Source organism: Corvus hawaiiensis, chromosome 5 (assembly GCF_020740725.1).
Source record: "Corvus hawaiiensis isolate bCorHaw1 chromosome 5, bCorHaw1.pri.cur, whole genome shotgun sequence".
Taxonomy (NCBI): Eukaryota; Metazoa; Chordata; class Aves; order Passeriformes; family Corvidae; genus Corvus; species Corvus hawaiiensis.
This window is the reverse complement of record NC_063217.1, coordinates 32883091-32908524: the sequence shown is the minus strand read 5'-3', so window position 1 is coordinate 32908524 and position 25434 is coordinate 32883091. Positions and strand designations below refer to the sequence as shown.

Genomic DNA, 25434 nt, shown 5'->3' with positions numbered 1-25434 from the left:
CGGGTATCCCACGGCGCCCCGCGTGAGTGAGCGCCCCGCAAACCTGGGGGTACGGGGGAGGTGTGCGCCGCTCACTCCTGTGGCTTCCTTCCACCTGGCTTTTTTTGCCTCTGGGTGTCCTGAGAGGTACCGAACATCTCCCTGCGCAGGGTTTTCCTCCCCCGGGTGCATTCCATAGGTAGGGACGCGCACCTTCAGTGGCAGGAGCGATGGCTCGCGCGGGGCTGTGTGCAGCAAGGGGCGAAGAGCTGGAGAACGCTCGGGGTTCCGCGTGGAAGGGGACGGGAGTCCGAGCACGGCCCCGCATCGGCGGAGGAAAATTGCTCCGTCCTCACCTCGGGATGCGCAGGGAGAGAAGCCGAGGTCCAGAGGAAGCGCAGGGGATAGTGAGCTTGGGTAGGCATCGTAAAGATACCTCATGTAGGTGTGTGAGTTCTATCAAGTTCTGTCCCGAAGCTGCTGCTGCAAATTAAGGCAGACATTTCAGTCACTGCCTTGTGGAATTCTAAAATGTCAATAACAGGTGTGATACTTGGTTTTGAATGTTTTTGTGTTTAATTTTAAAGTCTCACCTTGAAAAGTTTAGGGTTTGCTGCAGAAAAAAGAAAACTGTTAAATATGTGTGCTTCCGTTTGGTGATATTTTGCTACAGCAAAGGTATACTGAAGTGGTTTCTTAGCACATTTAAAGCAGAAGAGCTGATAAAAGTGAGCAATAGTTGCATTACTGTATTGGTGGAATTTTTCATACTATTACAAAAAAAAGAGAAGCTACTGTACATATTATATGAACATCTATTATTGCTGCTTCTGTAGTACTAAACTGTGCTAATCTCTATTACTGATGATCAGAAGAACAGTAATGTTTTGTTAGATGTGATAGAAATGAATGTATATTTGAATTAAGTTTTTAACTCTTTAGGACTGAAATCTCTTTAGTACACTGTTGAATTTTCAGATGGATTTTGGAACCTCTGCTTTAAGTTCGGTTTCCATGTAGCATAATATTTAAAGTAGGACCACAAATCTTCCTTGGTGTACTTCTTTTATTTCCTCCTACTCCAATCTAGAGCTTTTTATTTTGTTTCAGAATATATTGTAAGCTCTTTCAGGCTTAAACCTTTACTGTATTTGTCTAAAATAGTAGCCTTTTGGGAACAGGGAGGTTTATCTGCTTTAATATGCATTAACAGAGTTCTGTTTATAAGATGTTTGGTGCTTTATATAAACAATACCAGAACAAATCCGTGTTATGTCCCTGTAATTTCCCCCAGCTGCTTTTTTTTTCAGTACCAAAAATAAAGACAAGTAAAATGCCGATGACTTTTATCATTAAAAAAATTAAAGAACGGAGTTCACTCTCAAAACAACCTGATTATATTGGGATGAAGAATAAACCAAATTACATTAAAACTGGTTGTGTCCAGCAAAATACTCATTTTGACTTGCTATTGAACCACTTCTAATTGATATCACCTAATTATCCCCTAACTTATTCTTTTGTATGCATGGTGGCATTTCAAACATTTTATTCATAGCAGTAGAGGTTATACTGATTAAGGTATTGTCTTCAAAAAACCAAAAGCAAACCAGAAAAATGTTGAAGAAGGAATAAGAGACATCCTTTGACACGGAAAGTCTATACCTCCACATTAGCATTTTTTTAATTAGATGGCTTCACTTAAGCTTTTAGAAGAAGCATCTTAATTAAATATTGAAAACTTTAGTATTCCTTGCATAGAGTTGAGATTAGAATTTGTGAGTTATAGAATATGATAATATATTATTGATAGTTACACACAGAAAGCTTTTGCTTACCTAAATAAAGTTCCTTCATGACAAATTTTATTGCTGTTCAAAATGTTTTAGAAGACATCAATGGCCAGTATATTTTCACTGATAGCAATCTATGAGTACTTGGTTAATAAAAGAAAGTATCCATTTTATGTCTTAGTATTTTTTTCTTAGGTACTGACAAACTGATAGCAATGAAAATACTCGAAGAGTACAGAACAGTGAAAATCTGGTACTGATTTCCTTCTATCTTTCCTAGATATGCTAAATTTTCTGATTTCCACAACTACCAACAACTTGTCCTAATAGTGTAGAGGGCTAAACTATGGCAGTACTTTGTGAGAGTTTACATTTACTATTTATTTACCTAGAAATTTCATATTTATTAAACAAATTGAAGGAGGATTTATAATGAAAAATATTTTTCTTCATATTTTAATGGAGAAAAAATTTCATTCTTTTTTACTCTTATTTGAAAGAAAATATATTCTGCTATAAAAGACCATGAAATTTCTTGAAAGGATAAGAAGATGCCTTATGCTACACTTACAACAATGTGCTAATGATACCAAGATACATAGATTCCTTTTCAAAGAAACATTATTATTGCTATTCTAACATTTTGCAATAGGAAGGGGAGATAACAACCCCTATCTGGTCTAAAGATAAACTGGGCAAGGCTTAACTTACGTTTTTTTGGGAGTAGGTAATAGTTTGTAGAAACTAATTTTACTGCTCCCCATTTTCAGGATGATTCTGACACATGGAAAAAAATGTTTGTGAACTTGGTATTAGAAGTATAGCTTTATCTGTGATGTACAGGTATCAAGCTTTGGGTTTCAAAATTATTAACTTTGAAAACATGGATATAAGTAACCTGATGAGCTGCAGAAGAGGGTGGAAAGCCTGATTCCCTGTCTCCTGTTTTACCCACTAAAAGCAATAGATCTCTTTCACACTGTAATGCATACGAACCTAGGTAGGGCATTGTAGTGTTACTAAGCTGGTCACTTCCACTACTCTACTGATCTAAAAGAGTAAATATAGTAATGTGGTGGTCTGCCATGGTCTATTTTTTCATTGCAATTAAGTGTACCACAGCTCAGAAGTAAATTTGAATTTCACATGGTACTACACATTCATCTACACTCTCCAGATGGATGCAACAAAAACCAATTACTAACGTTTAGTAATATTATATATAAACTTTACGTTTTGCAAAACCTTATAGACTTTCAACAAATCAGAGAATCATAGAATGGTTTGGGTTGGAAGGGATCTTAAAGGTCATCTAGTCCCAATCCCCATGGGCAGGGACACCTTCTGCTAGACCAGGTTTCTCAAAGCCCTGTCCAACGTGGTCTTGAACACTTCAAGGGATGGGTCATCCATAATGCCTCTAGGTAACCTGTTCCAGTGCCTCATCACCCTCACAGTAAAGAATTTCTTCCTCATATCTAATCTAAACCTACTCTCTTTCAGTTTAAAGCCTTCCTCCTTGTCCCATCACTACATGTCTTTGTAAAAAGTCCCTCTCCAGCTGTCCTGCAGGCCCCCTTGAGGTAACAGAAGCCTTCTCTAAGGTCTCCCCAGGCCCTTTTCTTCTCCAGGCTGAACAATCCCAGCACTCTCAGGCTGTCCTCATAGGAGAGGTGTTCCAGCTCTCTGACCATCTTCATGGCCTTCCTCTGGGATTGCTCCAAGAGGTTCACATCCTTCTTATGCTGGGGGTCCAAGAGCTAGATGCAGTGCAAGCCAATCAACTAGAGAATAAATGTAAAACAAAAGCAACCACAAAGCCCCTAAACCCAAAGAATCTCATTTAGCTCTAAGTCCTTTAATTGTTTTTAGAGGCAGAGGACTTGTGTTGTTTATAGGCAACTAAGAAGATATGTTTACAACCAGGCATTTTATTTCTGATCCTGTGCTCAATAAACAAGATTACTAAGTCAACCATGAAAAGAAGAGGAAGGGCCCTCAGTCTATGTTGTAACTCTCAACATGAACCCCTCTAAAATTTTGTGAGTTAGGGGACTATTTTTTTTTAATTGTTTGTTAATGTAGAGTTCAGCATGCATTGTTCGTGGGGTCACACTTTCAGTTAAGGTTTGGGCCCATAATGGGCATTTTTTTTCTTCATCAATATTTTTGGTAAGAAAGAAGATTCTTGGATACTGCAGTAGCTTAGTGAAAATTTGTGGCCTTTTCAGTGGCGAGATCATTCCTGTCAGTTTTTTCAAGTGCTAAAGGAATTAGAGATTTCTTGTCTCACAAAATACTGAACCTGGGACTGAATCAGTCAGTCTTTTCTCACTGTTGCTACAGTCTTGTTGGAAAAGTTTCGATGTGGATGTGTACTTGTGCATGTATGTACACTATATGGATAACAAGAGTGGGGATTTCTGTGCTGTTTTGAGTCCATCACTTGAAAACATATGTTCATAATGTTCACAAGTTGGCATGGGATAGTTTTTACATCCTTACTCTGATGATTTCTGTCTCCTGACTAGATGCTGTGTTTTTAATTCAGTATGAAAATGCTGTTGATAACACACTGGTGTTTGGTTGTTGCTAAGCAGTGCTTACCCCAAGTCAAGGACTTCTCAGTGTCCCAGGCTCTGATGGTGAGCAAGTGAGCAAGAAGCTGTGAGGGAGCATGGCCAGGACAGCTGACCTGAACTGGCCAAAGGGATATTCCACACACTAGTGTGGTGAGCAGTGGTACTGTGCAATTGCTTGTTTTTTGTCTTGCATTTTATTTCTCCCTCTCCCTCTCTCTCTGTCTCTCTTTCTCTCTAGTTTTTAGGAAAAGAGTTGTGGTTGTGGGATAAATAAAGGGTCATTACTTTGTTTTTCAGTAGTGCCTTTCTTCCAGTACACCACCATGGAAGTCACATTATAGCAAGAATAGAAGAAAACTTTCAGGTCCTCAAATCTGTTTGATTACAGAAGCTTTTAGCAATATGATGACACATCTTGACACCTCAAGCCAGGGGTGTTTATGGTTACAGAGGAAGGACAAAAGTATTTAGTATGCCTGAACATATGCAGACTAAGGTCTCCCCACACTTGCATTGCTTCACTCTGTACTATAGAATGGTTGCCACACAACATTTCAGATTATCTTTGGTTTTTCTTAAATTCACTGTTCAGAGAGGATCAAGTTCTGCACCTGCTCTCAGTGATTCATTATATATGCAATTTTCTTTAGAGATCAATGACCAGAAGGGAAAAAAGTCTCTATGACATTATGTTGCTGAAAGAAGTCTGTTTTAAAAAAAATATTTACTGGATTTCCAAATTTACATAAAAAGAATACACAGGGAAAGTCTTGTGGATCACTTCCAACTGTTTTGTTAGGGTGCTACTCCCTTCTACTCCCTTCCTGTCTGTTCAGACACTTGATCCTGCAGCAGTAAATGCCTCCTGTCAGATCCAAAGAAATAAAACACCTTCTCTAAGACACTAATTAGCATTCTTTACTATTGCAGTTAATTAAGATGATAGTATTTTTCTCAATGTTGATCCATAATTTATATTAAAAATTCAGATTTACTTCTATAGTATCTTGCACTCAGAAATTGTTTATATTTCCTATAAACAAAAATTATACTTGCAGCAACATTTTTACAGTGAATCAAAATTACAAATACATTTAAAATTATATATCTAATACTTTGCAAGCTCATGCCATCTTGAATACCTTTCAAAATTATAAAGCCTTTAATATTTGCAGAAGAATAAAATTACTATATACAAATAAGCCTGTCTTTAAAATTGGAACAGCTTATTCTTAAGTTGTTTTATAAAGATAGGAACAGAAATCAACACAGATCATGCTTGGAAAAACCTTAAATCTGTTTCAGGATTCAATATGAAAATGCCTAATAGTAGGCATTGCACTTATGTACTACAAATAGTCACCTGAGATGCTGTGCTGTATGTACACAGGTTGAGATTGTATTAAAAATGATGGCCTGCTTTTAGTGTTGTCAGTGGTTTAAGAAAATAATTACATTCACTTCTTTATTAATTTTCTTCACTCCAGATGCAATAACAAGTGAAGACCTTAACCCTAAGGGGAAGCAGGTCTTGGGTAGAAGAGGTGATTTTGAGTGCACCTAGTGAGCACTCTGTGCAGGAGGCTGCCACAGGGGACTGACGAACTGTAGATGGTGATGCAGGCAAACACAGAGAAACTTTCATGCTTTAGAATTCAGCTTCTGAGAGAACCTACTGGTACTTGCAAGCAAAGAGGAGTGGCAGTTCTGAGCTGCAGTGGGCCCTACTCTTAACATACTGCTGACCAAGATTTTTTTTTCTTTTTTTAGCCATTGTGCAATTGTTCCCCCAAAACTGAGACAGAGGATCAAATCCTAGTCTTGGAGGCCATTTGCCTACATAAATCATAGTCAGTGCAGTGTTACCATGGGACAATGAGGATGTATATTAACCAGCAGCATTGCTCTGATGAGCAATGATATTCCATTGGCAAAGTCTTTCAAGATTACCTTCTCTCTGGAGCTTAAGACAATGTATTCCAATGGTACCTACTTTTTGAACCAAGTGAGACTTTCATGTTTATTTAGGAATAGAATTTTAGCAATATATGAATAAAACTGGCATTGTGGCAAATTATGGTAATTTGGTCAGATCAAAAAGACAGTCACCTGAAAAACTGACCAAGAGTTCAACTGTATGAATGCTCCCCAGGTAGTTTGATCATCAAAGCATCAGTAATCCATACATAGCTTCAAAGACAGTAAGTGACATTTTTGTAAAAGGAAAGGGCCAATCAGGTGGTATGATTAAACACTGTCAGTGGAAAAACTCAGATAAAGATTTGTATTTTCATGCTTCAGATATAGTAAGTACTTCATTGACCAACAACCACGTGACTGAAAGCACTGAAACACTTCTGGCAGTGCTCGTGAATAGAGATGAGAGCAAAATGAAAATTATCTCCAAGTCTGGAGTGACACTTACCAACGGAGACATGCTATCCGTTTTGGAGTGTATTTTTGCTAGCTGTCAAGCCTCTGGCATGTTCAGTAACAGTAATGGTAAATATGATGTGTTGCTAGAAGCTAAGAATGTCAACATTTACTATATGACCTTTCAAGGCAGGTTTTCTTTTTCCTTCTCCTTACTGAGCCATGTCATTTCTAAGCGAAGAAGCCAAACATATTATAGCTGCCCTAAAATAATTTTCTGCAGAAAGCTAGATGAAGGTTCTATTAAATTTCTCATGATTCTGCTTCATTTACAATGCACCTACTGGAGTTACGTCAGCTAAACTATTTCAGGGATGCCTTTTTAAGATATGCCACAATCATCTTGACTTTGAGAAAGCTGAGGCAGAGAGGCTATAAGCAGGGACAGGCATTGTTTTCATCTACCTGGATTTTCTTTGTATTGCTGCAATAAGTGCTTAAATGGTGAGCCAAACTAACTGCTTTCATGAGCTGTAAAAGTCACTGGATATGTCTCATAAAAGGTCCAGACTACTGAAGGAAGAATTTGGTGCTGCTGTATTAACCAAGTGTAAGAATGCTCAACCCTGAGCACAGATCAGGGTTACATAAGAGTCTTCAGAAAGTACGACCTCCTCTAGGATCTGCCAATGACATTCAATACTGTCTGTTATACTTGGCAGTTTGTGGTCACTGAAGCTGTTAGAAGAGAGTAAAAGTGCTCTTATCTTCCTAAAGATCCTATCAATCTTGAAAAAAATGTGTTTTTTCAAGCAATAGAGGGAGATCTTACCATGGTTGACTGCAAACAAGTTGGACAGATGACTACCTGACCTAGAGGGAAAAGGATGTGTGTATTTCTTATGAATTTAGGCTTTTCTGTGGTATAAATATTCAACTACAATACTGTGATGCATGCCTGGAATGTCGTACATCATGGATGTGGAAAGTAGTCATGTCACGTCTGCTTCTTGCTTGCTCCAAAGATGGAGCAGCATTAGCTGGTGAACATGTGGAAGGACCATTTTGTGCAGTGATGGTTTTTCAGTGTTGCTTGTAACAAAGTTTGTACATTCTGCTCAGTGAACAAGACACTGACCAGGAGTGGTCTATTCACTTCTATGAAAACGCCCCTGACAGGTGGGCACTGTGTTGAGAGTAACCCTTTACGGAGGAATATTTGAGCAGGCTGGATTTGTGGAGTGACAGCTTCTGTTCACTATACCACATCAAAGAAGAATAAGAAATAGACTTCCGTGGTAATTGTCCCAGACCAGCGTAGGAAAGGTTGATGGGATTTCAAAATCTATTTTTTCCCACAGATGTATTCCCACATTTATGCTAGAGAGGCTAGAGAAAGCTTATAGTTTGATTTTTTTTTAATATTCTCACTCATATCAAAACTTTATAGAAATCTGGCATAAAAATAATAGTTATCTCTCGGTTTTACAAACCAAGTGTGTGTCTTGATTTGAAAGACAGGTGTCTGCTAAGGAAGGCAGAAGCCTCCCTTGGAATGGCAGATGCAACCCCCTTCCCTCTGAGTTATTATAATTTGAAATCAAGGGGCTTTTAGGCAAAGATGTGGGAAATAGGAATAACAGTTCTTTACTATTATATATATAACCAGTCAAACAAACAGCAATAACTACGGCAGTAACAGCAAACAATCACAAACCCAGTGCCAGCCTTCTCGGCTGTCAGGCCCTTTCCCCTCGGGTGCAGTTCCGCTCACAGCCGGCAGGGGCGCTGGCGGCTCCCGGTGAGCAGGGCAGGTGCGATGGTTCCCCCGCGGCTGCAGGGGGCGCTCCGGAGCGAGCTCGGGAAACCCGCGGCTCTGGTGCCCTGGGATCCCGGGAAGGATGGAACAAAGGCTTCACAAACCCCTGGGCAGCTGGCCCCGGTGTCCGGCTGTACCCTCGGGAACAGCAGGCTGGAACGGCAGGCTGGAGTGGCAGGGACGAGCACAAATCCCGGGTGGCAGACGCAATGTATCCAAACGGAGAACCCCGCCCCGGCGGTCTGGGCAGGCAGAGCGAGCACGGCTATAACGTAGCGAAGGCTCGAAGCAACAGTGGGGCAGGGCGGCCACAGCCCAGCTTCTAGCGGGGCAGGGAAGGCGGGCTTTGAGATCGCAGGGCTTCTCCCGCAGAAGGACAAGCAGCTGAAGAAAAAGCAGCTTCCCTCTCTGTCCAAACGCTGAGACCGACTGCCCCCACACACTCAGGTGAAAACAAAAGAGTAGCCAGATGCGCCCCACTCTGTAGCCAGCTCTTTTGTTTTTCTTAACTACCCAGCCATTTGCTCCCCATGCAACCTGTATGGGCAAAATTCCTTTAACAGAAGAAGAAAACCAGGAGAGCTCCTAACACCCCAACAGTGTGGAATAGAACAGCAAGCGGATGAACATAAAATCATTGAGGTTGGAATAGACCTCTAAATCATTAAGTCCAACCATTAACCCAGCACTTATGTGCTCACCATTAAACCATGTCTGCAAGTGCCACATCTACACTTCCAGGGATGGTGTGATTCCACCGCGTTCCTGGGCAGCCAATTGCAATGCTTGGGCACCCTTCCAGTGAAAAATTTTTCCTAATATCCAATCTAAACCTCCTCTGGCACAACTTGAGGCTATTTCTGCTCATCCTGTCACTTGCTACTTGGGAGGAGAGACCAACCACCACCTGGCTACAAACTGTTTTCAGGTAGTTGTAGAGAGCAATAAGGTCCCCTCTGAGCCTTCTTTTTCTCCAGGTTTAACTGCCCCGGCTATAAATGGTAGGTTAAAAGATAAAGCATGTCTCATGTTATGAGAGCATGATGTGGTTAATATGTTTACATTTGTTACAAATCATGCTTCCAAAATAGTAAAGAACATATAAAGATGTGAAATCTGAGAAAATGAATTATTTCAGAAAACAAGGCAGCAACTTTATTAGAGATCAGGATATTATACATTGTTGGCAAGGGAGCCAAGCATAGTAAATATTTTCTATCAGAGGCTGTGACTACAAAATAGACTTTGAACCATCTGTTAAAGAGGTCTCATAGAATGTATGACAGATAATAAAGTTAGCATTTTTCTCTGTTAATTTATTTTTCTAAACTCCTCTGGTTGAATGCTTTTTGGCATGTCCTTTGATAGTTCTCTCCAGTTTCAAGTTAGAGTGATGGGAGTAGTATTAGTACTAATAATATACTCCTTCACAATTATTTATCCATGTAATTATCATTGTGTTGATGGAAAGGAGGAAGAAAGGACTTGGTTTAGAGAAATGCAAATGATATTGTGGGTTTTTGTGGTGGTAAGGTGTGGGGGGTGACCAATGGCTGAATCTTGTTACTGCAATGACAAAAAAGCCTTCCAACAGGGTTGCACTAAATTTAACTCTTGGTCTCAGTCTTTACACTGTGGAAATGTAGGAGAAGGTAGAAGGTTAAAATAGCATTTTCTTAACCAGGACATAACTTGCTATTCTAGATTTCATCTGCTTGGATAAGTTTTGCTTGACAAAGGACTCTATTTTCCTATGTGGTGCACATGTGTCTGAAATGTTGGACAAACCTGCTCCTGTAGAAGAAGGATTGCTAAGGATGATAAGATTGGTCAATAGTTAACTCATGTAAGCACAGTTAACTATTGGGAGACAGCAAATGTTGATCACAAAACCTAAGAAGAAGGATTCACCTTAATCTTGTCAAGATAAGAGGATCAAGAATTTACTTGAAACCAACACAAACTGCTGAATCATTCTACAAAGGACTGCACATGCTCCAGAAATAAAAGTGAAAAGTGCATTGTGATGAAGACTACTGACCTTCATCAGAAAGACCCCCGAGGAAGAAGAGGAGCCTTCCCCAGTGCGACCACCAGGACACACCACGCACGTGTGACACATATGCTAATAATATTAATGACTTCCAAGAACTAATTTGTATAACCACTCCTATCCCAAGGAATGTGATGACTATTCATGAATTTTACCCATAGTATTGTGTTGTAGGAAGTGCCGTGTGTGTTTGTTAGGAGGGGCGATTCCCCACGCACCCAGCGCCGAATAAAGCAAATATCCGCTTTCTTGGACTCTGTGTCCGAAGTGTCTCTTGGCCCGGTTTGGGCTATTCAAAGACGAGGAAAGTTGTTTTTACACATGCATGATTTACTGACACAGAAGAATGGGGCTTTGAAGAATGTGGAACTTTTCTTACCAAACATAGGTTAAAAAAAAATGTTTTATTATCAGACAACAAATGCATAGTCATTTTCTGTATACCTTCCTTAGTGAGTAATGTTTTGTTTGGTTATGAAACTTTAAATGTCATTTAAATGCTGCTCTTTGTTTTCCTGTAAGGCAAGGCTTCATATGCCATGCTTTTTCAGTCTTAATTTTCAGCATATTTAATGTTGCTTTTCTTTTCTTTTATTTTGTCTTTCTTTTGTTTTCTACTTATTGGCAGATCTGCTTCCTCCTTTAAGAGAGGCTTTCCGCAAAATATGCAGACGGCAGAGTTTTTATGTACTGGAGCTAGAGATGAATGGAGGTAGTGGATTACTGGAGCTAGTGTAAATCTGCAGCTGACAGCCTATACTGTGCGCTGGCACATGTGCTGAGGAAGATCGGTGATGTGCAAACGGGTAGTTCAGAGGAGAACTCGATTAACAAGGAAAAAATCTTTATTTAAGTTGGCCAGCACTGCATAACCCTGCTCATCTACGAAGCCGAGGGAAACCTCGGGTCGGAAAGACCAAGCTCGGCGTTCTTTGGCTGCGTGTTGCGAGGAGAGAAATGGGGGAGATTGCACCGCTCCCGCCCAGGCTGAGGCTTTAGCTTTTTGGGAGGAGGCCCGGAGGGATGCGAGGCCTTGCCGCGGCGCGGGGAGCCCCGCGGGCGGGCGGGCGCTGGGAGCGGGCGGTGCGGGCGGGCCGGCTCTCGCCGCGCTGCCGCCGCCGCCGGGGCGGTGCGAGGGGCGCCCGCGGCTCCCGCCGCGCCCCCATGCGCGGGGTGCGGGGACCCGGCCCGCCGGGGGGCTGCGGCCGGGGGCTGCTCGTCCTGGGGTGAGTGTGGCGGTGGGCCGGGCGGGGAGAATGTGGTGGCGGGGCGGGGGCTGCTGGTCCCGGGGAGAGTGTGGCGGCGGGGCCGGGCGCTGTGGCGGGGCCGGGGGCTGCGGCCCGCAGCGGGGCGGTGTCCGTGGCCCGCCTGCCGTCCTCATTTAATGCCCGTCACTGCGGAGCTTTCGGTGAGCAGCCGGGAGCTGCTCCAGTTCCTGGCGTTCGCTTACCAGGGCAGGGGAAGTGATGCTATAGATATGATGGGAGGGGTTTTTATTTTCGTTTTATTTTATTGCAATAATTTCCTGGCACACCTAATGGCATGTGATCCAAGGAGTCAGGAGATATAGTACAACAACATGCAGTGGAAAAACGTGGCAGAAACACTATATTGCTCCATCTCACATCAAGACAAGAAGACACAGCCTCAAGTTGCACCTGGGGAGCTTTAGCTTGGATATTAGTAAGCAGAAAAGTAACAGTAAATGGTTTCCTCCTCCAGTGGTGTTTCATGGGAATCTGACCTGGGCGGTTTGAGCAGGAAAAGTCATGAGCAGTGAAGTGTGAAACCTTGGTGGTGGTATTAAGCTGTGGAAAAATACTGAGAACAAGGGTCAGCTATGAAAAAAGTTGAAAGATCTTATAAGGCTGCCTGAACAGTAACAAGACAAATAAAGACAGAGAGGGATGTACAGGAACAGAAGAAAACATGTAGAAGATGGATTGTGAGCTCACTGTTACTTCGTGGGAGATAGATCTTGGTATTACCACAAAATGAGACTCAAGTCATGGGACTGGACTGCATGAATATTCATAGAGCCTCCTGGTGCTTACTGGCCGAAAGCAGATGCCCAGGGAATAGATAGGATATGTAGTGCAAACACATGGAAATGCTTTCCACTGCTGTTGTACCAGCCTCCAAGAAATTGAAATTTAAGGTCTTCCCTGATAAGAAGTTCAAACTTATGGTAGGTTTTTGGTGTCTTCATAACCGAGACATAGGAGTTGGATGTGTGATTGGTCCATTTGAGTGGGGAGTTAGATTTTGACATATGTGTAATGGCAAGATAAATATCACAAAGGATAGAAAGAAGACAGAGCAATCCTAACTGTTGCAGGGCCGCTCTACAGTTCTTGTCTAAAGAAATGAAGAAAATTCCTGAACTGTGAACTGTTTTCTTGTAGTTACTCATTCATGAATGTACTTCAATGGAATCATGCTACTGTGAGAGTTTTATGGCATGAAAATAGGTGAAGCAATCTATTGTTGTAGAAGTGTTTCCAAGGAATGCTCACACATCTGTGTATGTTCTGAAGAGGTGGGTTTAGCGTATTAATGACCCAGCTCCACATATCAAATGTAATATGTAATTATAAGCAGTTGTGTAATTATAAACAGTTTCCATCTAAAAAAAACCCAACAAAAAGCCCACCCCAAACAAAGTAAAAACCATTCCTTCATTAAACTGCTGTATGGGCAATTACTGGTTTGTGCCTTTGCTGTTGCAGTAGTGAGGTGCTGCTTCAGTTGTGTGTGTACTTCTCGCAAAGTTTGAACTGCAAAATCTAAGGAGGATGCCAGTGGAGTAAAAAAAGTCTCAAAGTAAAAGTACTTTGTTTTTTTTGAAACATACCTTTGTAAGTAAGGTAAATAAAAGCTATTTTAAAACAAGGTAGTTTGTTTCAAGCAAATGCTTGTCTTGATGGATAGGATTGAAAAATTGAAAAATTCAACAGAGTAGCTGTCTTCCTCCTCTCCTCCTCTCCCCTGCCCACCCCAGCCCCTCTTCCAGTGGAGATGTGAATTAACTTTATTTAAAATTATAGAATATTGTGTTTCTGTATTTATAGGAAAGGACTGTCCAGAGGTTCCCCAAATCGGTGTCTCTCTGGAAAAAGTGGAGTGTCTCTTCCATCAGTTTTTGCAAGAAATGTGCAAGAAGCCATTGACAATTATACTTGGTATGCATGTACTTCTGAAATAATACTTAATTAACTCACTTTTGACTTAGATATTTTCAGATTGGAATTAATTTTCACTAATCATTCTTTTAGTCATTCTTATGGATAATAACTATTGTACAATATAATGCAGGATACAAATTGACCTAACCTGCTGTTTAAAGGGTTTGAACTTTACTCCCGGTTTGTGGTATGGATTTGAGTATTTTTAGACTGTAGTAGAGGACACTCATTAGCTCTGTAAGGGAAATCAAACTTCTTGATTAAATTGAAATCATGCTCACTAATGTTGCAGGTTAGTTAACTTTCAAGAAGTTTCAATCCAGATGACACTGGTTAGGATTTGCCTGGCCTGCACACCCAATTGCCATTGCTTTCCTGGCATCCCGGGGTGGGTTGTAGCTGGAAGGGACCATCTAGAACTTTGGGGGCTTGAATTGCTGGAGATCAAATTTTAAAGTGCACATAAAAAACACTGCATAGAGACATATAACTCAGTGCTATTTGAAACATTTGTAGAGATCTTGTGCTTAGTTTTGCAAAAGTTTTCTTGTGATAGCTTTTAATGTTAAAGAGTTAAAGAAAGCTTATGTTATCTTTAATGTGTTTTTCATGTGATCACTTGCTGCTGTGGAGAAACCAAAATAATTGTTAGAGCTGGAAATATAGATACATGTGTATATATATATTCAAATACATACATACACTTTAGGGTATGCCCATACAGTTACAATGGTGTATATACATACAAAAGCTTAGTAATGTAAAAGGAATCGCCTTTATGTAAATGGTACTAATAGGAGCATGTATTCACTCTGCTTGAAAATATATGCTTGCACCTCTTCCCCTCAACAGGAATACGTATTACTGGACATTTATTTGATTGGTTGCTTTATTTAAAAAATGCTTATACAGCAAATAATTGTATTCTTCATTTTAATTTCTCATCTTTTCAGTGAAACACTCTCACCACTTTCATGTAGTGGTTGTACAACACCCACGGAGTTGAATAATTCTTGGTCTGGAATAAACAGCTATACTACTAGTTTGTCTACTGAAAGAAGTTCGGTTTACTCCTGGAGAGATGATGTATGTCATAGAAACTTTTACAGTACTCTTTTTCTAAATATTGTAGAAAAAACTAGTTTTTAGTGGTATTGGACAAGTAGCACCTCATCCATAAATAGCCTTATGATTAAGTGCATTAATTGAATATTTAAAAAAATAGTTTTGGTTGCGAGTTGGTATTGGTGCAGCTAATGTGTAGCAAAGGAAAACGGAATAAAATGATAAATGATGAAGTTTGGGGAAAACAAACCTGTTTCACTGAAGAAGGTAGGCTTAGGTTTCTGAGTCCAAGTGAATGATAAAACATGCCTTTTCAAACACTGCATAGTGCAGGCAATGTCTAAATTGAACTGTTCTCAATGTTTTCAGTTATAAAGCACATTCATGAACATACATATAAATTTCCCAGTCTTGGTAAATATTTAGCTCTTACGTAAACTCAGTTCTTTTTTGTAGATGATGCAGAGAGAGGTCGTACCTGTTATAAAGGCTGACCTCTGAGGCATACCTGGTGCAGGCTGGCAGTGTTGAATAAATCCAAAAGCATTGCAGTTGTTGCGACTTTCATTTTAGAAAGCCTTCTGTGGCTTGTAGCGGTAGTTCTGCCATTCTTTTTGCATAATGTCCTAACTTTTAGGGTACTGACCCCATCTGTCACTGTCAGTCCTTCAGGAGAAAGTCTGACTGGATTATACAGTAACCTGTGTGAGAGTTATTTTCTCATTCCTTTTCAGTGTGATCCTTTCTGTAGCTTGAAGTGCTTTAAGGCATTCAGCTGGAAGTGAACAAGCATAATTTGGGCCTTGAGTATTACCAGGTTTTTTGGTGTATGATATTATCTAATGTAAGTGGCAAATGTCATTACGAACAGTGCCCCAGCTGAGGAACCCTCAGCCAAGTGCTTGTCTCCTCATTACTGGATAAAATCAGGCACTTCCCTACTATTTTCATTTGCCTCTGTGTTAACCTAGTCTCTAGTTGCACTGAGCTGTAGGTTCAGTGAAGAAGTATGGAAGAGCCTTTCTCACACTGACAGCTGTTTCCTAAGCACCAGACTGAGTGACACAGGCATAAGGTGCCTCCTCTTTGCCCTCTTAGCTGTGGTACTCAGAAAGGAAGAGCGCTTCTTGAAAGAGCCGGGAGCTTTGGTGTCCTGGGTCCCAGAGATACAGTGTGTGTGCTTCACATTGGCACAGGGAACAAGCTCAGAGTTCAAACACCTTATAACTGTTTCTTTTTTTTTAATGGGGGCTAATCCTAGGCAGCTGTATATGTTAATGTCATAGAAATGTAGTCTTGTAGTTCCTTCTTGCCAAATCAACTTGCTCAGGCCAGCTATATGGGATCTTTTTGGGGCTTTTTTTTGGCATTGTGGTATATAAATTGTGTCCAAAATATATAGTCTGAACATGCATTCTGATACTCTCAGCCAAGTTGATTCAAGTTGTTCTGTTCTTTAAATATCATGGAATTTTTAGTATACATGCATATTTGCTAACACCTATTAACTTTATAAAACATAGGAATTTGATAAAGCTAACACACAGAGAGTGCATCAGTTATTTTGGGAGATTGATGAAATGCTGTTTGAAGGAAAAGTGACCTCCCAAACAGAGAACCTGGAGGCAGAATGTGCAGATTGGAGTGAGCAATTTCCTCATATAAGGTAAGGAAATTTTTGCTAATACTAGTTTTAATCAGTTACCATTCTAATTTGAATTTTTGGGGTACCCTCGTATGATTTGGGCATCAGCAATACTTGTGCTTTCGGATCTCTATCTCTGGGGCTGAGCTGTGCCATAGGTGTTCAGTAAATCTGGGCAGTGGTGCTTTAGCAACTGATGCCCCTTATTTTGCTTAATAAAATGATTTCAGGCAAAGGTGTTTACAAATTATTTTATAGCATAATTTTGTGTGTATTTATTAGAGTTGCTTTCACCTTTTCTCTGTTCCTCTCTACATCATGCATGTTGGAGTTTGCGCATTTTCTGAACTTTAACTGTAGCCTTAACATTCCATGTAAACATTTTTGATTCGCCCTTTTTACTCACACTGATGGATACTCGAGTTGGATAAGTGATGTCACAGCAGGCGATATTTGTCTTCTGCATCCATTTTTAAATGTATCCTACAGAGTTTTTTGATAAGAAAGGAAGTGTGTTTACTTTTGTCTGCCTTTAGAACAATCTAACAAGTTTTACTATTTGCTCTTAAAATTTATAAACTAGAATCTCATTCTTGTGTAAATCAGCTTAACTTTAATGACTTAAATACTAGGTGATGTTAAGGTAGTACATGAGGCTCTGGCCCCTCCATGAGTTGCTTTTCAAAGCAGATGTAAGGCGTGCTTTTGCATTGCCTCCCATTTGCAGGTGTTTGTATTCTGGATATTTGCATATGGCTTAGGTTTTCATCTAAGATACTGCTTGTTCTCTCCTTTTTATTCAGGGTTCTAGGAAAGCAGCTCCTAGTGCCAAAGGATGAAGGCTTTCAGCATTTTCAAAGCAGAAGTGATGCCCATGTTGATACTAAGTGTGTGCCTGGCCTCCTTGAATGTACTGGTAATACAAAAGAGTATGTTAATTTTTTTCAGTTTTCTTTTTGGTCTTCCCCCTTCAGAAACATGTACAAATATTACTTTTGTATTACTGAAATGTGTCAGTATAATTAAATATGCACTTTCGTCTTTCTTTGAATGTTTAGTTCTCATTTTCTTGATGTTTTTTTTCAGGCTCTGCATCTCAGGCTCTAAACTGATCCCAACAGCATCTCCAATACATAAAACATCGGATTCAAGTTCCACTAGGATTTCTGCTTCAGACTCAGCCGTGTATTCCTTCCTGGAAGAAGAAGTTTATGATGAGGATGGAAAAATAGAGGAATATCTTGCCTTTGACAACAAGGAACTGTAAATAACAGATATATGTATTTTTTAAGAATGTAATGAAGAATTATCAGTGAACTGAGTCAGGGTTCATAAACTGTGTTTCTCTTCTGTAAGATACAGTTCCTTCTGTCCCTGTGTTCGGTAGCAGAGTGGTCAGAACTCTTACTGGGCATGAATGTTCCAGGAGCTAGGCTTCTGGGTGGATGAAAGATCAAAATGTGCTGTTTTCTAAAAGGCCTGTCTATAAGGGGAAAACTTTGGTAGGACTAGTTGGGCACAAAGCACAGCTTTTTGTGCTAAGGCCTTATGCACACTCAGAACAAAGACATGGTTGTTCTGAAAACCTGAGGAACCAGACAGAGACCCTTTCAGTGCTCTTTTGGAAAGAGAAGGCTGGGGTTGCTGCATTTTTGGGAAGCATTTAAGTTTAAGAATGCTCTCAAGTAGTCCTCTCTCTTTGTTTTACTGAGTAAGTGAACTTAATTTGGGAGGGAGACTTGTGTGAAGGTGTGTTTCTCTCTTTTGTGTCCCTCATATGCTTCTTGTTTCCTAAAATTCTGAAAAATCTTGTTTTCCATAACTAAAACATTAGGTTTTAGTTCAGTCCTGACAGGTTTAGTTTAGTCCTGACAGGAGAACAGCTTCGTCATTTTGTCAGTTGGAACCACTCAGCCACATCTCACTTAGAGTTAAGAATTATGCAGTTTGGTTTGAGGAGGAAGTGAAGAAGTGACAGAGAAGAGAAAGGGAGTAGAAACTGGTAGGAATTTGAAATCATCTTTGTGATCACAAAAAAAAGAAAAAAAAGCATTCCTTAGAAAAAGATATGATGGCATTAAAAAAAGAAAAAGGTTAAAACTTTCTTATTGAGAGGGTGTATTAGGAGACCAAGCTAGGAAATGTTGCTAAAACATGCTTCCCTAGATAGAGAGAAACAGAAAAAAAATTAAAAAGCATAACTGTCCTAGCTGTAGTGAAGAATGTATGTGTAAGGCTATGGGCTCTATTATTCTTGTCAAGCTGAAGAAATCCTTTAAAGTTATTTCATCTTCGATCAGTGGTGGAAACTTGCAGATGTGTGCAGGTACACAGGGCGTGCTAAGAAAGAAATTTTCTATGTGAGAATCCTCTTGACAAATACAACAGTTGTTACCTATGTTATTGTAAAAAGCAGAGGATTTAGTCTCAAATATAAAACTTTTTCCTAGACCTGCAGATCTTTCTGTTGTAATGCCCTGTTGGGATTTTTAAATTTTTCAGCGGCAAGCAAATGAAAGAGAAAATCATTATATGTATTTGATAAGTTCTCTTCCCTTAGGTGAATTTGAGTTTGAATTTTTTGGTAATCTCCATCTGACTGCCTTTTCTTCCATATGTATGTTTCTGTATTGAAGGAGAGGGGGAGAAGTCAAACCCCATGGGAATTCTTTTGAATTTGTTTCCTTTATTAGTGACGATGAGATTTGGGAACAAAAGAAAATGCGTCTTTCTGAGAAGAGGTGTAAGCGTGGCATTCCCCCTGTTTCTCCCAATGCCTGTATCAAAGATGCTGTGGCTTCTGAAGTATTTGATCATATCTGGAGTAACGTCATTGGAATATTGGAGGAACTGATTAAAAAAATTTGGGAAACTAGTGTCCCAGGTATTTGATATTTTCATTTGAAAATATGGTATTTGTTGAATCTAATTCAGAAAAGTCTTCTTCTCCTATCCCCTTAAATTAAGCAAATTTTCCAAGCTTTAGTTAAGATAACCATTGCTGTAGAATGGTAACATATGTAATGACTTGCCATGAGAATGTGTGCACACACATGCACCTAAAATGAAACTTTCTTTAAGATTTTCAGGGAGTTTTGTATGAGAGGTGTAAAAAGAAAAATACTGACTGAAATAGCTTCATTGCAAGAGAACATGTTTAAAAAAAAATTAATCACTGGCTTGAAGATGCAAATTGATGCTGTTAGCAGGATATCACTGACAATGTGATCTGAATTTGGAACCTAGGAATCAAAGTCTCCTAGTCCTCATTGTTTAAGCTTTATTAATAAAAAGAACCCTTGGGTAGTCAGACTGTTGAAGTGAGATAGACAGTCTTGCTGATGTGCCAGACTTCATGAGTTTACCATAGGATGAAGAAAAGGTGATGGATGTAATTTTATGTTATGTTTTCATATTCTAACAGACTGTAGCGAGGAAAAGAAAAAGCTAGGAAAATTAACTAGAAGTGAAAACCTATTCAGTGGGTATGTGTTATCTTTGGAAGCTGAGGGAAATTTCAGTTCTTTCAATGTATTTTAGAGGGACAGAAGTAACAGAAGAATACCTGAGGGTGGGTTTTGGAAGTTACCTCAAATGTAAGGCACACTCAGGCTCAAATATAAGAATACAACAAAGTGAGAAATGGCAAAATTTCTCTGAATGGTTGCAGCATCAGAACTTAACATTTCAGGTTTTAGTGTAATTTAAAAGTTCTTTTTACACCGCAGGTGGATTGTTTAGCTTTCAGTATTATAGTTTAAGGAGGATTGTTTAGCAGTATTATGATAGGTTTGCTCTTTTATCCTTTTGGAGGTCATAAGCTTATGACAAATAACTAGTATTTCAACTAGGAAGGAAAAGAATTTGGGTTTATAATAGAAATAAGATGGTAGCATATACCCAAAATGAAACAGTATACAGCTGCTGTCAGACAAGGATAGTATCAATAGACTTTTTATTAATACATATTTTTAATTTTTTTTTAATACTTAAAAAAAATGTCTGGGGATTTTTAGACAGCATTTCTAGGGTCTTAGCTGTATTTTTTTTAAAGAGGCACCTCAAAATCTACCTGTATAGGCTAGCTTGTATGTCAGTGTCAGAGAAAACATAGACGCAAAAGGAAATGTTTTCAAAAGCCCATAATTTATTTAGATTTTTAAATATCATGGAAACTTAAAGCTATATGAAAGTCTTTATTTACTGTGTAATATTGTTTGAATCCCAACAAATGATGGCTGGTAAACATATAAAATACTTCTTATTCCCTCTACTTTTTTTGCTCTTGTGCAGAGTGTGACAAACAAATAGAAAAACTGAAGACTGTTACAGCAAAACTGCCGCATTTGCCTGTCATTCATATTACAACAGATGCTGGGAGCATTCCTCTTTCCAGAGGCTCTGAAGTACGAAGTGTATCTTTTGGGGCTCATTCTATTTCATCACAGGTAAAAATAAAACAAACCTTTCTGTCAAATGCTATTCTTTTTTTCTTCAAACCTTGGACAGTCTTAGTTGAAACATGAAAAGGCTCCTTGTCTTTATTTCCTCTTTTTCTTCTTTATACCAATTAGGTGTACTTAAAGTCATCTGATTTAAAATGAGGTTTAATTAAATGTTCTTTATTTTTTTTATTGTCACTTGTTTTTCTTTGGTGGTCCTTAAAGGTACAATTTATCACTCAGGCATTGCTCCCATTGATTTGCAAAGTCTTGTTAAATTCTATTCTGTCCTTAAAAACTAATTTGCTTTTATTGTGGTCCAGTCATTTCTTCATGGTAAAATTAAGAAGACTAACTGGGATGTGGAGTTGCAACTTGAAGTGCTTTAATCCCAACCCTGCGAGTTTCAGACTCTCCCATTCCTTTTCTTTTCCTTTGCCTCTCGTGAAAGGGGATTCTGCAGTACATCCACCAGCACATTGGCACAACGCATTACCTGTCTTTGTGGAAGCTCATGCTTATATTGATAAAATGTCCTATTTTGTCCTGCTTGCTGTCTCCTCCCTCTGTCTCCTGATTCTTGTTTAGCACATTTGATTCCTTTTTCAGCCACTGCTTCTGTTTGTTTTTTTTTCTCCTGTCTCTTTCTATTGAGTTCAAGCAACTTCATTCTCTTCCATTGACTCTTTTTCCATGCTTGCTAAACAGTGAGATAAGGAACACAGAAAAGATAGCACAGCAGTCTTGGTTCTCCCCATTGGCGTGCTTTGTTCTGTAGCGGTCTCAGCAGCCAGAAGAAGTAAAATGCTTCGATAAATCATGCCCCTGTGCTGAGGGAGAATGGGGAGTTTGAAGAATCAAACTCTGGCTTCAGCTGAAACTTATACTGTAAATCGAGTTGCAATTCAGTAACTAAATTACACAAGTTGTGTTTACAAAACCTGTTTAAAATAAGCAAAAGAAAAAAGGATAGTTATCCCATCTACTCCTGAGAATTGTACTGAACCATCTTAAAAGGAACTTTTGTAAACAAGTAAAACACCTCTTAACTATGTGCTTTTTGAGGTTTTCCTTCTAAAAAAGTAAAGCTTAACACACAGTTGTTTCTTTTAATAGGGTCACCATTTCTCCAGCAACTTCTGTAATGATTTGGATGGTGTGATGACAATTCAAGCAAAACCACTCCAACAGAGGCATGCTGCCACAGCAGAAAAAATACCGTGGGTGCTGATATTGACATTTTAAAAATGTGACATAATTCACATTATATAAAAAATGTTTTGCAATTAGAAAAAGGCAATAAAAAGGCAGTGATCTTGTTTGTGTGGATCACTGATATGACAGTGATTTGCAGAGGTTGAAATGATGCACTGTTAAAGCCTTGCTTTTCTTGATCCTAATTCCTTATTTCTTTCTCTTTTCCTAGGAATGAGCAAGAAGACAAACAGCATAGCATTACCTCCTGTGCTCCAAATTCAGCACATGCTAGGCTGGGAAGAATTTCTGATAACAGTGTTCTTTCATCATCTCCGGCACTGCTGGCATCTTCTAGGAAACTACCAAGGTTGCCTTCTCTCACCTCTGACCAGCCCTGCTCAGAAGTTCCTAATATGTACAATGATGAAATCCATAAGGGGATGAAATTGTGAGTTTTTCATTTTATTATTTTCTTTTCTCAAACTTTACTGAAATTTCACCACTGAAGGATTTTGCAAAATACTTGAGAACTAACCCATGATTTATTACTAATTGTAGAATTCAGAGGGAAGAAGAAAGCAAGCAGAGCCCTGATATTTTGAGGAAAAGCATTTTTTTTTTTTTATTGCTGTATTAGGTGCTGTTACTTTCTGTAGCTGAGCTTTATACAGAAATGTGCTACTTAATAATTTCATGTTACTTCAATGAAGAAGTCTGTAATGTGAATTCTTCTAAAAGAGGAACCCTTAAAATTCTGTAGGGTTGGTGGCTGGGATCGTTTATCTTCTGCTCGTGTGCCTGCAACCCGGAACAAGTTACCACCCATAAACTCTGAGGCTGTTGAACAGTATGTTTCAGTACCTCGAATGCAACCCAGCTCTGTAAGTTGTGTTCATGTTTTTTACTGGTGAAGAACTTCAAACTATTTAGAAATAAATTACTCTATGTCACTGCTTGATGTGAGTAATTTTACAGCTTGTGTTGGCTTGTATTTAATACATAGATTTAACGTGCTAATGTGTGTTACATTGGGGTACAATCACAATGCAAGAGAAGGCAGTGTAAAACCTCACGTCACAGACAGATCACAGTGGAAAGACTTCTCTGACAACAGAAAAATCTGATTAGAAAAAAAAAAGATAAAAAGAACCAACCAACAAGATAGTAACCTTGCACTTCTGTGCATCTGGATTTAAATAACTCTTTTCAGTGTTTTATTCACTAATGTTAGATTATAAGAATTAGAAAATTATGCTAACTGAAGTAGAAAAGGATACCAGCTGAAAAAAACAGATCTTATATTGGCCTATTTTTGAAGGTTGGGGAATTAATGAATCACCAGAATGAAAGTAAATTGGCATGTTGATATGTGAATGTGCCAACATAGAAACAGTCTAACAGCTGTTTAAGAAACAGGCAAACCCTTAAATTGGTGCTTTTGGTTATTGAAGATGTGTTTTTCTTTCCTTCTTGTGAACTTTTGTATGTCAACAGAAAAAAATATTTTAATTTATTCAATTGCTGCATTCTCTTAATGTTCTTTTTAATTCTCTCAGCGTCAAGAACGATATGCTCATAGCAGAGTGTCAAGTGCAGTGGCTGGCAGGACAGAGCAACATCCACTTAGAGAAAGAACTGTTACTGTTGATCAATTTTCAAGGCCCAACACAACTCATACATTCAGGGTATGTTACAGTATATGTAGAGACATGGAAAAGGGAAGAGGTTTTCATTCATGCCTGCAGTTGGTCTACAGAAGGTCTCATTTCTGGGTCTCTCCTGATTTCTGATATACAGGGATTCCTGCTCCCTATAGAGAGGAGGTTCTTAAAAGTCTTGAGGAGGGTGTGGGACTATTGTATGAGGAAGATTTTTTTTTCGGGTCTAATGCATCAAAGTTTTCCTTTGAGGATGTCTGTGTGCTAGAAGTGTGCACTTTTCGTGCTGGTTGGAGCTTTGTACTTTGGTAGGATTCAGTCTGCTGGACTAGATAATAAAAACCATAACCAAACCATTTCAGTAGATAAGTGTATCACACACTAGCTAAGAGTATATGTTTCTTTTTTACAGAGAGACACACGTCAGAAGAAGTCACTGACTCCCACGAATTTTGCTAACCACAGAAGGACGGGTCAAGGATTTTTGATAACAGGTAGGTAAAGTACAAATCACTTGGAAGGTAAAAGGCCAACAGAACCTATTAACCCATCATACCATCAAAAAGTGCAGTGCTTAGGGAGAGCTATCTCAGCATAAAAGAAGAATAGATTTTTCTTGGCAGGATCTTTTGAGTTTGGTTCTGAAGTTTCTTCTCACTTGTTCTGAGGTTGTCCTAACTCTTATGGGTAGGAATCCTGTGAAGCTTCTTTTTCTTGTTATGACATGGGAGGAAAAGAATTCCGTCTCATCTCTTCTCATCTCATCTCATCTCATCTCATCTCATCATCTTTTTTTTTTTCCCCAGTGTTTTGACATATTTACAACTACAGCAAGGGTATGTGGTGTACAGGCTAGATATTTCTGCAGTTGCTAGAGTGGTAACACAATTGCATGCTTGTGAGCTGCTCATAACAAATTTTATTTTAGCTCTGAAATTAATCAACTTTTTGTGTGAAGAAAAAGCAGATTTGAATATGTGCATTTTTCACAAAAATATAAAGCTCTCATAAAAAAAAAGCCCCAGCATTAATTTGCAGCTCTGTCTTGAATTTGCAACACCAAAAAAGAGAGCAACCCTATGTGGCTCATTTTGTTCCATTTTTACAATAAAGCTGGCTGGCTAGTTCCTGATGTATATGAATCCTTATATGTAACCTTTACTTGTTTGGAAGTTCCTTGAGTTTAAATAATTATGTAATTGACATATAACAGGTGATGTAAGAATAAGGGCAGGTTAGCAAATATTGATCTGAGCACATTGGTGGAAGTAACTCATACATAATCCTGGAGTGTCTTTCAGAAACTACAACAATTAACAACGTTTCTATTTTCCAGGTTCACAGAATTTCTCCAGATCCTTTCAGAGAAATCCTCCAACTTCAAGGAAGAAATTTCAGATTGCTTCTTAACCTGTTTTAGGAAGAAATAGAAACCCTCTGCACTGAATGAAAGACTGAAGCACTAAATTGGCCACTTAGTATCTTGTGTAACAAAGAAGGTGTGCATTATGCCGGTGTCTGCTGAGCCTTGCAATCCTCAGGATGCCTGCATTACCTTCTTTTAAAATTATTTGACCAGAGGTTAGATTAAAATTTGGAGCAAAATGAAATAAATGGTTGAGGTGTCGGCTCTGTTGGCAGTA

At 39.2% G+C, this 25434-nt stretch overlaps 1 protein-coding gene across 2 annotated transcripts; it reads left to right on the top strand.

Annotated features, from left to right (window-relative positions):
* FAM149A (family with sequence similarity 149 member A) lies at nucleotides 1-25434 on the top strand. 2 transcript variants are annotated; one of them, XM_048304784.1, is made up of 14 exons: nucleotides 1-22; nucleotides 13671-13781; nucleotides 14738-14870; nucleotides 16373-16515; nucleotides 17298-17423; nucleotides 17581-17757; nucleotides 19188-19378; nucleotides 20788-20942; nucleotides 22053-22156; nucleotides 22363-22581; nucleotides 22894-23014; nucleotides 23690-23818; nucleotides 24204-24285; nucleotides 25128-25434. In XM_048304784.1, exons 4-14 carry the CDS (start codon nucleotides 16430-16432, stop codon nucleotides 25199-25201), a joined length of 1464 nt encoding a protein of 487 aa, XP_048160741.1. In that variant the 5' UTR covers nucleotides 1-22; nucleotides 13671-13781; nucleotides 14738-14870; nucleotides 16373-16429; the 3' UTR covers nucleotides 25202-25434. The 2 variants fall into 2 exon arrangements, with proteins under 2 accessions (XP_048160741.1, XP_048160740.1); XM_048304783.1 differs by lacking the exon at nucleotides 1-22 and adding an exon at nucleotides 11722-11825.